This window comes from Lissotriton vulgaris, chromosome 1_2 (genome assembly GCF_964263255.1).
Source record: "Lissotriton vulgaris chromosome 1_2, aLisVul1.2, whole genome shotgun sequence".
Classification (NCBI taxonomy): Eukaryota; Metazoa; Chordata; class Amphibia; order Caudata; family Salamandridae; genus Lissotriton; species Lissotriton vulgaris.
Genome location: NC_141686.1, coordinates 28272121 through 28285342, shown reverse-complemented (window position 1 = coordinate 28285342; position 13222 = coordinate 28272121). Strand labels below are relative to the sequence as shown.

The following is a 13222-nucleotide window of genomic DNA, read 5'->3' as shown; positions in this document are numbered from 1 at the left end:
AAGGGGGGGGGGCAATACAATTGACTGGCGGCCACTTAAAAAGGAAGTGTACCATCTTAGAACCGTGCCACCAATACAGTAAACTCCCTTTTAAAGTACCAGCTGGGTCTAGCAAGCACTGCGAGGTTACAACTTGACTTAAATCAGTTAGTATGTAAAGTGTTGATGTCATTTTATTATTAAAGGCAAGTCATGAGGTGACAACTAGACTGCAGGTTTTTATACACTTAGTGCATATATAACCTGCATGAATACCATCATCACTCGAGATTTATTTTTGGGGGGGGGGATATGAAGGTTTCTTTTGCTTTTTGAATTTTGGCAATGCTGAAGGTTGCAAATCTACTCTACCCTTTCTACCCTTCTCATTTCTTTGAAGCCCCTACTTACATGTATCCAATATTAGGGCCACATGCGTTTGTGTGGAGTATCATTCTTGATGAAGCACTGAAAAGCTTGGATATATGCCTATCCTATGCCTATCCCTCCTATGGAGGGTTTCAGTTATACACAAGGAGGATCTTCAAGTTATAAAAGTTAGCATTGTTCTAAAGTTTGCAAGGTGAGGAGTAAATGTGACTGGCAGGAGTGCTCTTTTTGCTGGCAACCCGTTACGAAGAGAGGACCTAGATCAAGAAGGCAGGTGCTTTACGTTCAGTTTTAAGTCCAGGTGACAACTATAAAAGCATGCAAAGTTCACTGGGCCTCGAATGTACATACTGACAGAGATACTTATAGTTGTCTTCAGATGAGTCTGTACTTGAATATCAATATTTTTTAATTAACAATGTACTTCACCCCTAGACCAATCACCATGATCATGTTAGGTTCATAATGTACTCATTTTAAATAATACAAGTCCATCTGTTACTGTTGCAGCTCCCCAGAAGTAAATATCTGGGGTAAAACTGGGTGTATGTTGTGACATATAAAGCAATTCTGGTTCAATGCACAATTACGCACGTTAAATACTAGAACGTAACGAGAAGGCCTGAACTAAGAATGACGAAGGTTGTAGAAAGCGCAAAATCAAATTATATGATTGGGTTAATGTGGTTCTAACATAAACTAAAGGAATTGTAGGGTGCTCTTTAAAAAGGGCAACATCAACCATGGATGGACAGGCTATGTCGACATGGAAATAGCTTTTATAAACTTGCCACAATGCTCTTAAGCAGCAGGTGTCCATTTCATCACAATTTAGCTCTGTGCGAACCTAGGAATTTTATGTCTTCAGATAATGAAAATTTGTGTACCAACTATGCTTAATGTTGCACGGACTTCTCACCACACATCTGATTGATTTTCTACAAAATTGTTCATGAACCATACTATGATCTACCAAGGTTGCTATCTTACTACGAGTCTGTGAGCCCGATAAAAAAAACTGTGTTTCATTAAAATACTCAGGGAACAAAGCATGTGTAAATGGGGCCATCACCAGAGTTATGTGCATGGAGCATATCTTGCGTGTGTTCGACATGTGCCTTTTTGAATTCAGACGCTTATGCACCACCTTCTGACCCCGTCTGAGAAACATTTAACAGGAAGATATTTAAAATGCATAGTTTGTTGAGACAAAGGGCTCAAACTTCTTTTCATAAATGCAGGTCATATCCTCGCAGAATTCATGTTTTGCTAGAAACTGAATGACAATCATTGACTCATTTCATGTACAGTGTGGGGGCAAGCAACTGGAGGATCTTGCTCATGACGAGCTCAGCTCGTCATGCAGTACACTGCTCGTGTGCTCATGACGAGCTCAGCTCGTCATGAACAATGGGATTCAAGAAAGTGCAGCATCCTGGATGAATTGCTGCAGCACTGATGGTGTTAAACAAACTCATTCACTTGCAGCTATTCATGAATGAACTCTGCTGTCAAAGACTTCAAAGAAGCACCTTGCTGTGAGCTGATTCCAGGCACAGGCCACATACGCTCTTGTCTATTGTGCCAAGGGTGTAGCCACTGGTGTAAAAAAAGGGGTGGAGTAAAAAAGTGCTGTGGAGCCAAAATACTTGGAGATAGACCGAGTCTGTTATACAGAGCACGTGGCAAACTTCAAGGGAGGGAGGGTGGGATATGGATAATACTCAAAACATACCTCCAGATCACTCCATGTAACTTAGAAGGATACACAGTCTTTTCAAACTATTTGTTTGTCCAATGACTTAATGGAAAAGATTTTTAATACTGAAGTGATTAAAAGGGGAACTAAAAATGTATTTAGGCAAAATGCAGTTGAACACATCACATGTTCATGCTTGAGTGGAAGTGGTTTCCCTTTGTCTCTAGGGAGCAGGTTCTGGTGTGCTAGGACTACTGCCATGCCAAAAAAAAACCTGCCGATCACTTGGTTAAAAGAGTGCTGAATAGGGCAGTGAACTTAGTATCAGCATCTTCGTACAGGTTGTATGTTGCAGTGCCTTATTGATAATAACCAGTCATCCATGCACTCGACTGGAGCACTGTCAAAATGAACTCCCAGGAAGATGGGCTTCCTTGTCAACTGCTGGGTATGCTGATTATGTTTTTTCTTGTCAACTGCTGGGTATGATGATTGTGTTTTTCCTTGTCAACTGCTGGGTATGCTGATTATGTTTTTTCTTGTCAACTGCTGGGTATGATGATTGTGTTTTTCCTTGTCAACTGCTGGGTATGCTTATTGTGTTTCTGACCTTCACCTTACATGCCCTGTTCCACACAAGCCAATAAGAGGATTTTAGATAGAATAAGCTCTCAATACAAACTTAACGTACCAGTTCCTGGAGTAAACCTCACACTTCCAACACAGTGCACCATCACTACTAGATCTCACCCACAATCACGTTATAGCCGAATAATGATCAATATGCCATTCTTCAAACTAAAAAAGACATTCATAAACTATTTCCTTTTTTAACCAAATGGGATTTTCCATAAATTAACCGTACGGTCAGTATACTCTTGAACTGGCTGCTTTAAGAATAAGAATCTGTATAAACCAACATATCATGTAGTGTGTTCCTCTGTCATCCTACAAAAATGAATTAGCAAATTGTTTTTAACACTAATGTTTGCTCCCATACATCATTTTATCAGATTGTGGCCTAGAGTCCAATGGGAAAGATATGGCAACTCCTCCCTTAGTACATGTCCTTGTAGATTTCTTGGAGTAGAGGATGCAAGGAAGCATCGGTCTCAGTCTTTTTGATCTTCTGAACAAGCAGGCAATGCTCTGTCACAAGTTGTCGGAGGTCAGCCATTTTCTGAAGTAGCTTTGGGAACAGAAAGTTATCATGGGGGTGGTTGTTTTGCAAATGAAGTTTTAGCACATGCACTATGCGTTCCTGCATCTTTTCAATAATAGCGCCATTTCCCAGGCCTGGACGATCTGCCAAAGATGCACATGTGGAAAAAAAGAAGAAAAATGTCAAAAACGCACAGTCTGACAGAACTACAACTTGCCATCATGTGTTAAAAAAAACAGGTGTTAACTGCACAACATACAGTGGAAGCTAGTTAATCAAATCAAATGCTGCAGAGAGTAGTTACTTGTTGCAATTTCAACATCTTCATAGGAGACAATGAACATAGTGTGATTATCAGCTTCAAACCCCTCCTGGAATCCACTTTGTGTCTCACACAAGAAGACTAGATGCATTAAGTTTGGGGCCCTTCTATTCCTGCACATGAGATGTCTGAACCACTTTCAAACAACTGCAGGGGAGGTAGGAGGCTGTAGGGGAAATGGAATACACACTAATAAAGATCATATCTACTCCTGATAAGAATAGCTATTTTCTCTAGTGGGGTTTAGGAGGGCTTGTGGAACTTTGGCACAAAGAACACCCAAAACAATAATAGTCATCCCAGGGTTATGATCAGGTCTTTTTTCTGGACTGTGTAAGAATGCCGAGATCAAGTCCACTTGATGAAAGCTATGTTGGAGCTGAATTTCCGGGGACGAGGATTAATCCGTGGTCATCCATTGCTATTCAAGTATAAAGTAACTAGAATCATGAGTTGTCGATGAAAAGAAAAACATGCTCTGTTTCCATGTGGATGTGCAGAACCATGTGATGAAAAGACCAGAGGGGAGTGGACAAATGTGGGGCAGTGCATGTGCAGTTCTTTGACCACATAGATGGTCTGATGAATTTAAAGTGGACAAGACCTACTGCAGCTTAACAGAGTAGGTAACATGACGCTCAGTTGATGAGACAGCAACACCTTCTGACACCCCCTTCAATGCAGTCCACAGAAAATAAGAAAAACCTCAAAGGTGGCAGAGACTAAGTAACACAGATACCCCAACAGTCAGAATGCCTCTGAACTAGTCCCTCTAGCTCACCCTTAATGCCGGAATACACATTCTGAACCTGACTCCCTCATAAAGTTCCGTTTGACTGGTAATGGGGCAGTCTGTAGATCCAAATGTCATATTTGTTCTAATGAAATTAGGAGCATCACCCTGATAATGTCTGCCCAGTTTGCCACAGGACCACTGTTTGGATGTCTCAGCCTAGAAATCAAGCAGCGAGGGTTAATTCACAGCTTCCTTCATAGCAAAGCTTTCATGTACCTTGCGAGTACATGATTTGGGTACTGAAAAGTTCAAAATAATGTGTGCATTTTGGTGCTAGTACCACTGTCCTAAAAGCCTTCATTCCCTTACCATCCACATCCTGTAACTGAGGCTAGAATAAGACCTACTCCTGCGCCCAAAAGACTCAACCCTTGCATTATTTTATGGGAGGATAAACATCTTCTAACTGTGCTTTACTTCCATTACCATTTGCTCAACATTAAATCTAAACATTAAAACGAAAACTAAAATGCTCATCACACAGACTGGTGATTGTACATGAATATAACATACAACAGAAGCCCTTCTTTGCTCAATCAGAATGTGTCTTTTTGCTACAGATAATGACCGTTTTATTATTTATAGCTTATGGTTATTTGCTTTTTTTCAAATAACCGTAAGCAATAAGAAGCTCTGAAGTGCAGTATTGGCTGCAAGTGGTCAACCTTTATAAAAGGCAAAGTACAGCCATGTTGTAGAACCAATAACAAAATTGTGGTCACATAGAATCTAAGTAAGTTGAGTTTTGACTATTTTGAAATATAATCCCCTTTTTCAAGGATAATTACATAAAAAATCGAGTCATTGATCATTTTAAGAATATTACATTTTCAGTAATGATTGTTTCGTAGAATAAAATATTTAGAGATTCTAATTTTTAAAGTATATGTTCTAATGGTGATTGACTTGAGAAATGTGTTGGTTTGCGCCCCATTACAACACTGTAAACTATGCATTAATAGTATTTTCGGCGTTTGGTCAAAGTGCCACAGAGCACGCCATCACATATCGTCCATGAAGAACTTAGCGCTCACTATATCGGGGACAGGCTGGGAGTTAAACCCCTAGTCTGCTGGGTCAAAATTTGGGCAAACACGGAGGCATCATTTAGTAGGTAGATCATAGCAGACTGCCTCACACGTGATCAGGGGTTTAACCTCCCATGGCTAAAGTACATGAAGGATTCCTTTGAGGGAATAGGATGTGCAGACATTTTTACTAACCCCTCTAAAATATCCATGCAGGATAAGACCCTTGTTAAGGATAGGTTTTTTAAGTACATCACAACAATCAGGGATGACAGAGAGTTGACTAAGTCGTCAGTAAGAGAACATATTTTATTTAAAACATCCATGGGTATTGAATCTTATTTGTCTTACCTTTATAATGCTCATGATAGATTCCCAATGACACGGTTTAGATGAAACCTTCTGCACCACGTACTAGCTGACCCGGCAGGATATACACCGTCCATAGAGCTGAAGGGACCATGTGGCTGCGACCAATGGTCTCCACTGGATACCCTTCAGTTTGTTTTACTATGTCCTTTTATTCAAAGCCAAGAAGCCTTTTTTTTAAAGAGAATTTTAAAGAAAGCCGGATTTAAACATGCTAGAGTGGCTCTGTTATTTATTAAATTGTCCTCAGATGCTTTGACGCCGTTTTGTACTCTAAATTTTCTAAGGGTAGCAGCCAGGCCTAGAGATACAAGGGGAAATTGGGAGAACACAGGCTGACTGGGAAATCACCCTCCGTTATGGACCTACAAAGGAAATGGCTGAATGGAAGGGCACCCAATTTTTGATGTATTGAATGTGTATTCTCGAGACTTTTTAGACTGCTGAATTGGTTTTAATTTTGATGTATTTTATCAGTATTTGTATGGTATTTTTTATTTATACCGAATAAGGTTATGTGATTGATTGATTGAGCCATTGACTGTTTTAAGAATATTACATTTTCCGTAATGATTGTTTTGTAGAATAAAATATTTAGAGATTCTAACTTTTAAAGTATATGTTCTAATGTTGATTGACTTGAGAAATGTGTTGGTGTACGCCCCATTACAACACTGTAAACTATGCATTACATATACGCCAGTATGGGTTCCTGATTATCTGGGTATGAGCGCCATAGGACCGTTTTTTAAAATTAAAACCCAGTTGCTTAAAGAGAAGCAGTTCCAGACAGTGGCGTAGCTCGGGAAAGGGGGTGGGGGAGGTGCGGTGGGGGGCGTACCACCCCAGGTGGCATGGGTTTTAGGGTGATGGCTGGTCCCCCCTTACCCCTCTCTTACTTGCGGCTGTAAGAATCGGCATTAAGCCGCCTCAGCCCCCAGCCCCTGCTCTAAAGTGCGGCGTCACGGCCGCATGAAGCGCCAGCATCTCCCTCTCCCCTGCTCTTCGATTAAGCCACAGTTGGCAAGTGCAGAGGCCGCCACGGGCAGCCTAAGGCCTAGCTACTCCACTGGTTCCAAATCTAGCTGTCGATTTCAACAGGTAAACATGAATACGTCAAAGGTAATGAACAAGCAGTACAGGCTTACCTCCACAGCAAATGAGAGCCGCCACAAATAGGGCAATGTCACTGTCGTCCAGCTCCAGTGCATTGAACTTCATCGCAAATTCAAACTTGGGCTCCATCATCTCACCAATTGGCTTTCTTAGGCTTTTCAAGAACTCCCGTGTTATAAAACCATTGCCATAGGCGACCAGCATCCCATCTTTGTTCATTAGGGATGCCAGCATAGCAAATATTGCTTCGTATACTCCATATTTTAACAATGTCACCTGATCATTTAAATCTAAGTCCACGAAGCCAGGGATAGACTTTGCAAACTCGGTCAGTTCTGTCACAGTCTCCACAGATGTACATTGACAACAATGAAAGATTCGTACTTCTGCCTCCTTGTTCTGGATTCCATTGGCTACAAGCTTAGCCACTAGAGTTTTTTCTGCCATGCATAGCGTATCCATGTCATGTATAACAAATGGCTATGGATAAAGAAGAAATCAGAAATCATATAACATTTCATATGTTTTTTATTAAAACAGTACTCAAACAATGAAAAGATATGTGAAATAGGACTCAGTTTGGTAGGAGATTTTTTTTTAGCATTCCTTCCCTTATGCTGGTCTGTAGGAAGCTGGCTCTGTATATACTATACCAAAGTAAATTATAGTATGCAGAGTCCAGTTGATTCCCAGACGGAAAGCAGGGGCTTAAGTAGAGAATACCTTACACTCTTTTGTGGTAGTGTGGTTGAGCAGTCAGGCTTATCAGGAGGGTAGTGTTAAGCATTTGTTGTACACACTCAAGCAGGAAATGATGTCACACACTCAAAAACTGAATCCAGACCAATTGTTTGTATAAAAAGTTATTATTTTATTTCTGCAACAAAGATTCACTTTGTACCAGGTAAGTTTAACTCTTCATACAATATACATACAATGTTACTTCAGCAAGACAGTGAAAACTGGATTAGAAGGAGCATTTAGATTACTTGTCGATTACTTTTAGATTACAGTTTTGGCTTGGTATGATACATACTTCCCTCGCAGATTACACAACATAGGACACCTGTAAGCAGGTTAACTCCTGTGCAAGCAATTGATTACTGTACCATTTAGTACTACGGGAAAATAAGTGTTCAGTTATAAGTGAGTAAATCGGTTTTGGGAAGCAGAACCAAGATTCCCAATAGTTCAGGTTGGCTCTCAAGGGGCACCACCAGCAGCACTAAGGCGGCTGGGTGCAGAGTGCAGGATGCCAATGTTAGCCAATGGGTCTAGGGGGCACCTTGGTTGGGAACTGCTCACGGGCAGGCCACTCGGTCTCAGGAGCCAAGATTTTTAGGGTTAGGATCAGGGCAAAGGGGGTCTGAGGTTAGCACTAAGTCCACACCTCTAGTGGGGCAGGGGCGGCCGGGTTCCAGGTGTTTAGGAGGTGTTGGGAGCCCAATGCAATTCAATGGAGGATGTTATTTTTTATTTTATTTTAAAGGTTTTATATAGCGCTGGCTGGACCCAAGGGTATCAGAGCACTTTACAAGGGTCACATGAGAAGATAAAAAAATAGCAAAAAATACAGTGAGGTAGCATAAAAGTCAAATTAAAACAATAGGAAACAGCTCAATTTATATGATCTGGTAATAACAAATTGCGCTGGTTGTATTGGGAAATGATGAACACAGCTCTGAACAAGATTTATTTGCAACGCCACGTCCAACATGCAAACATCAACTCAGCAAGGACATTTGAAACCAGGGGTGATTGTCACATGTATATATCTAGACACACAGCACCCAAGTAATACAAATAAATAAAAAAAAAGTCATCATCTAGAAGAGCTCACAGTGGGTAAAACGGCCCTAGATGTTTCAAAGAGATCCAAGATATCAGTGTCATACAAAAATCTAAACTCCGCAAACTGGTAAAAGTACAGGGAAACTAGAAATGCAAGTTCACCTTGAAGCTCAGAATGCCCATGCTCGGATAGATAACTTCACTTAGGTAAAAATGTACTCATATACATGAACTATGTTACTACACCCATGAGCACTGGGCAAGAAGGAAGGAATCAAATATTCAATAATTGGTATGTGGTCTTTATATATAAAATGAAAACACTAACAAAAACAAAGATGGAAAACAGCACAACAGTGATGGGCCATTGCACCACCGCAGCAGCCAAAGATTCCGCTAAGTTGACATAATGTGAAAAACAATCCAGCGACATTTTGCAGCACAGGGCTGCTACAGATAGTAAGTTCTTGCTTGGCTACCTGTGTGTGTTAAAGAGGAACCGTTTCTGCAACATTATTACCCGGGACAGTCTACAACTTGCCAGAACTATCCCTGCAAAAAAAGGACAGTGGCAACGATAGAACCGCTTCTCCCTGGCAGTGGCCCAGCAGTCAGGGCCTCAGTAATATGCTGGTGGTGCCACTGCAGCACGCCATGCGTATTACAAGTTTCAGGACCGCCAGGGGTGTCATTGAGGTTTTTCCTCTATGAAAAGGCTGGCAGTCCTGAAACCCCCCTGTTGCATATTTGCATGGGGATGCATGTAGGAGGCACATCATTTGCCCCCTTGTGTGTATGCACCCCAGGTCCTGCACAGAATGGACTTTACAGTTCATGCCATGGAGGAACTAGTTTTTGGTATTCCCATTGCGATGCCCATTTTCAGAGGCACCACCGTGGGACTGCCAAAAAAAGCTCGCCAGACACGAGGAAACTCGTCAACTGGTGGGCAGACTGGTTTGGCAGTGCAGGAGCAGGCTGCCAGGGTGGCAGACTGCTCCTGCACCAACAAACTCGTAATCAGGCCCTTTGTCCCTTTTCAGGGCTCGCAAGCGAAGCGAGCGAATAGCCCTTTTACTAGGCTTTCAAAAATGGACCTTGAAATTCTACACAGCTCGTGCATGTGCATTTCAGGGTCCATTTTGATTGGGCTTTGCATGCGTGCTGTTTTATAACAGAACACGCAATAGGCCATAGGCGGTCGCGTAGCTTCGCCTATGGCCTATTGATGTCCGTTACACGCCCCAAAGCCTATATGTCTTCAATTATGGTGGCCAGACTAGGCCGCTATAATTGAAGATATATTACTCGCAGTGGCGCGCGCGGCACCACTCACAAGCTTCTTTTTTTTTTGGATCCATTTCACGGCGAAGCGCTGACATCTTCTTTAATTCTGACAGCAGCTCGGCCTGTGAGTTGTGCCTTTATCTAAGCGTATGAAGCTTGAGCTTTATGGCAGAGAGAAGATACATTAAAGTCTGGCTCTTTTTGGGCTTGTTTTATTTATTTGCAAGCAGGGCGATTTTTTTGTGTTTTAACTTATGTGGGAACACTATGCATGGTGTTTATGCCTCACAGAAAAGAGCCCGGCTGACTGGGTTGTGCTGTGATCATGAAGAATTCCTAGTTTTATCTTCGCTGGCCTCCCAGACTGGATTAGCCCGCTCCCAGATGTCGGAATGCACCTGAGCTCCACACTCTTTTAATCACCGCCGCAGGCTGGGTTGACTTCAGTATGCTCATGCTGCACTGCCACAGTGGAATAAAGGGCAGTGAGCGGAGGCGATTATTTTTTTAGGCAGCAAAAACAATTCTCGCTATGACGTCTCCACACACGTCACCACACCAGTCTTGCAGTGTGAGTGGCAGGCTCGCCGCGCAGTGTATGAGGTGAGAGAGGCTATCAGCGGGAGAGTGGGGGTTTGCCACCATTCATCGCCAGTGTAGCAGGCAAGGACTTGTGAAACCACAGCAGACGAAAAACATCTTTTTTAAGTACTGCCCTTCCCTTTATTGTGAAAAACAATCTCTCTATACATTTCTGACAGCAGTCAGAGTATTGTGTGTCTAATTGCTTGTGTTTTTTTTTGAAGGAGTGTGTGTGTATGTGTGCGCACAATTGCCTGTGTGTTTGTGAAGGAGTGTCTGTGGGCACAACTGGCAGTGTTTTTTGAAGGTGTGTGTGTGTGTGTGTGGACACAACTGGCAGTCATTTTTGAAGGAGTGTGTGTGTGGGCACAACTAGCAGTGTTTTTTGAAGGAGTGTGTATGCGTGTGTGTGTCTGTGTGTGTGGGCACAACTGGCAGGGTTTTTTGAAGGTTAGTTATGAACCGTGCATGCGGTACATGTGACACATGCTAAGTTCAGAACCATATATTTATATTTAACATTGATTGATCATTTATTTTTTTGCACAGTACCGAATATCACAGTTCTGCCCTTTCTTAGCACTGAAAATAACAGATGTTTACTTAACCTATAGCAATCAATGCAGCCACCTTGGAAGGGTGAAAGGCTGACTGCCTTGAAGCGATTCAAACGCTCGTTCTCTGTCTCGCAGCATTCATCAGCCTCACTGTGTTATCTTTATAAAACGTACGGGTAATGTGCGTATTTCCTTATGTCATGCCAAATCTTACCCTCGAAAAATCCTTGTTGTAAGCCTGCATGATACTCTGGCAAGTAGCCCCCTGGACCAGCGAGTCTGTATCAGACCGCTCGGACACAGCTTTCTGTACATGTGTTTTTTTCCCTGCAGTTTTTATATTGCACAACGTTGCTCCAAGGGCACTGTGGGGCATTGTAGGACCACCAGATTACATTACATAAGGGTAGTCATGTTTTTAGGCACGTAGAGATTAAGCGATTTGCCCAGAATCACAGGTTGTAGAGCAGACGCCGGGACTCGACCCCGTGTCTTAGTTCTAAAGTCTGCAGCTCTGGTGGTTGGGCCACATTCCTTCAACTGCTCTCGGCATTAGGCCCATGCTATACAATACCCCAATAAAATCAAAGGAGTAGTACCGGCTGCCATAAAAGAGCCACTCTCTTCTTGGTAAATGCAGTACCGTGGGCTTCGTAGGAGCTCCTTAAAAATGCTAGGACCGATGAAACAAACTGCACCATGAAGGACGGCGGCAGACCCTGTGTGACCCTCTCACTGCTGGTGTGAAGTCACTCTTTTCACAAGGATAGGAACTGTTTGAGGTAGGTAGCGTCGCTGTCTTGCTTCTTCGTAGCACCTGAGTTGTTGACTGTACTCCTTTGACGGACGTCAGGAAGAAGAGAACCGTGACATGCAAACTGCTCTAATTTCTCTCGAAGGTTCATTAACCCACTGAGGTGCCTCGCCGGTTCAGGAAGGTGCATTAACCCACTGAGGTGCCTCGCCAGTTCAGGAAGTGAACACGTTCGGTGTGTTCCAGTGGTGAACTGTGAGGTCCATGTTTACGCGTAGGAGGTTTGGTGACCCCTGGCACCCCCCCCCCCCCTCTTGCAGAGACCGCCGCACCCTCCCGTAGGGGGGGGGGAGGCTTGAAGGCCGGCGCCATAATCCTCGTGGTGCCACCAGTGGGGTAAAACTGGTTCTGGGCGCCTCGATGCGCCCAGGAACCAGCGGAAGCGGGGTGCACACCAGCCACCCGACCGGAAGTGACCCTTTGACCTGGGCGCCCCCAAAGGGCGCCCAATGGTCAACCTGGCGTTATTTCAACCCCCCAATCAGGGGGACTCACCTGAGGCCCTCATGGAGGGCTCAAGAGGATTTAAGCGCCGCCGCCCTCCCAGCAGAAGCACAACGCCTTTGAGGAGCTGGGAGAACGGCGCGACAGCAACAACGACTGAAGGGAAGGAGTCGACGCGGCGGAGGACGAAGCTGAAGAAGGTGAAGCCCTGTCGGAGATCCAGGTCATCGTAGCCAAGGACACCACGTGGAGTACGGCGCGCCGTGCCAGCTCCCCCGAAGCAAGATAGCGCGAAGGATTCGAAGGCGCCAGATCGCATCAGGCGAAGCGACCAACAGAAGGAGTGCAGCGAGCTCAGAGCCCGGGGTGAGCACACGCTTTTGGCTGTGCCTCAGCGGACGGCCTGACGCAGACGCGAGAAACCAGGAAGCCACACAAAGGTGCGCAGAGGTGCACGACATGTTGGAAGGCCAGCCAGACGAGATGGCAGAGGTACTGAAGAAGATCCGCAAATTATCGGCCATTCACGGTGACGACTGGCTCCACCCTCACTTGGGTAAAGGGAAGGAGAACAGACCAGAGGACCAGGCAGATAAAGAACCAGGGCCTTCCGCACCCAAGAAACACAAAAGCACGCCGGTGAAGAGGACATTCAAGAGGAACCCTCCGAAGAAAGTACGTCAGAAACCTCTTCCGTCGAAACCGGATGTCGGCGACCAGGGTGAGACGACCTGCAAAGGGAAAAAGGGTGAGCATATTAGCAACATCGTAAAAGAGTGCTTGAAATCGCTGGCGCCAGGGTTACTTAATGGAACAGGGCAAGTAATAGCAGGGCCTAGGGAGCAGCGCGCAGAGGAAGCGGCAGGTCTGACATGGCATATGGTCG

General features: G+C 44.0%; 1 protein-coding gene across 4 annotated transcripts in view; it reads right to left on the bottom strand.

Annotated features, from left to right (window-relative positions):
* Positions 1–280: 280 nt before the first annotated feature.
* PPARA (peroxisome proliferator activated receptor alpha) overlaps positions 281–13222 on the bottom strand; it is a 300306-nt gene continuing 287364 nt past the window's right edge. For all 4 annotated transcript variants that reach the window (XM_086952755.1, XM_086952758.1, XM_086952756.1 and 1 more), the window contains exons 7-9: positions 6894–7341; positions 1826–3373; positions 281–1694 (exon numbers count right to left, since the gene is read on the bottom strand). In XM_086952755.1, the coding sequence (XP_086808881.1) occupies positions 3126–3373; positions 6894–7341 (696 nt within the window). In that variant the 3' untranslated portion in view covers positions 281–1694; positions 1826–3125. The remainder of the gene's footprint in view (positions 1695–1825; positions 3374–6893; positions 7342–13222) is intronic.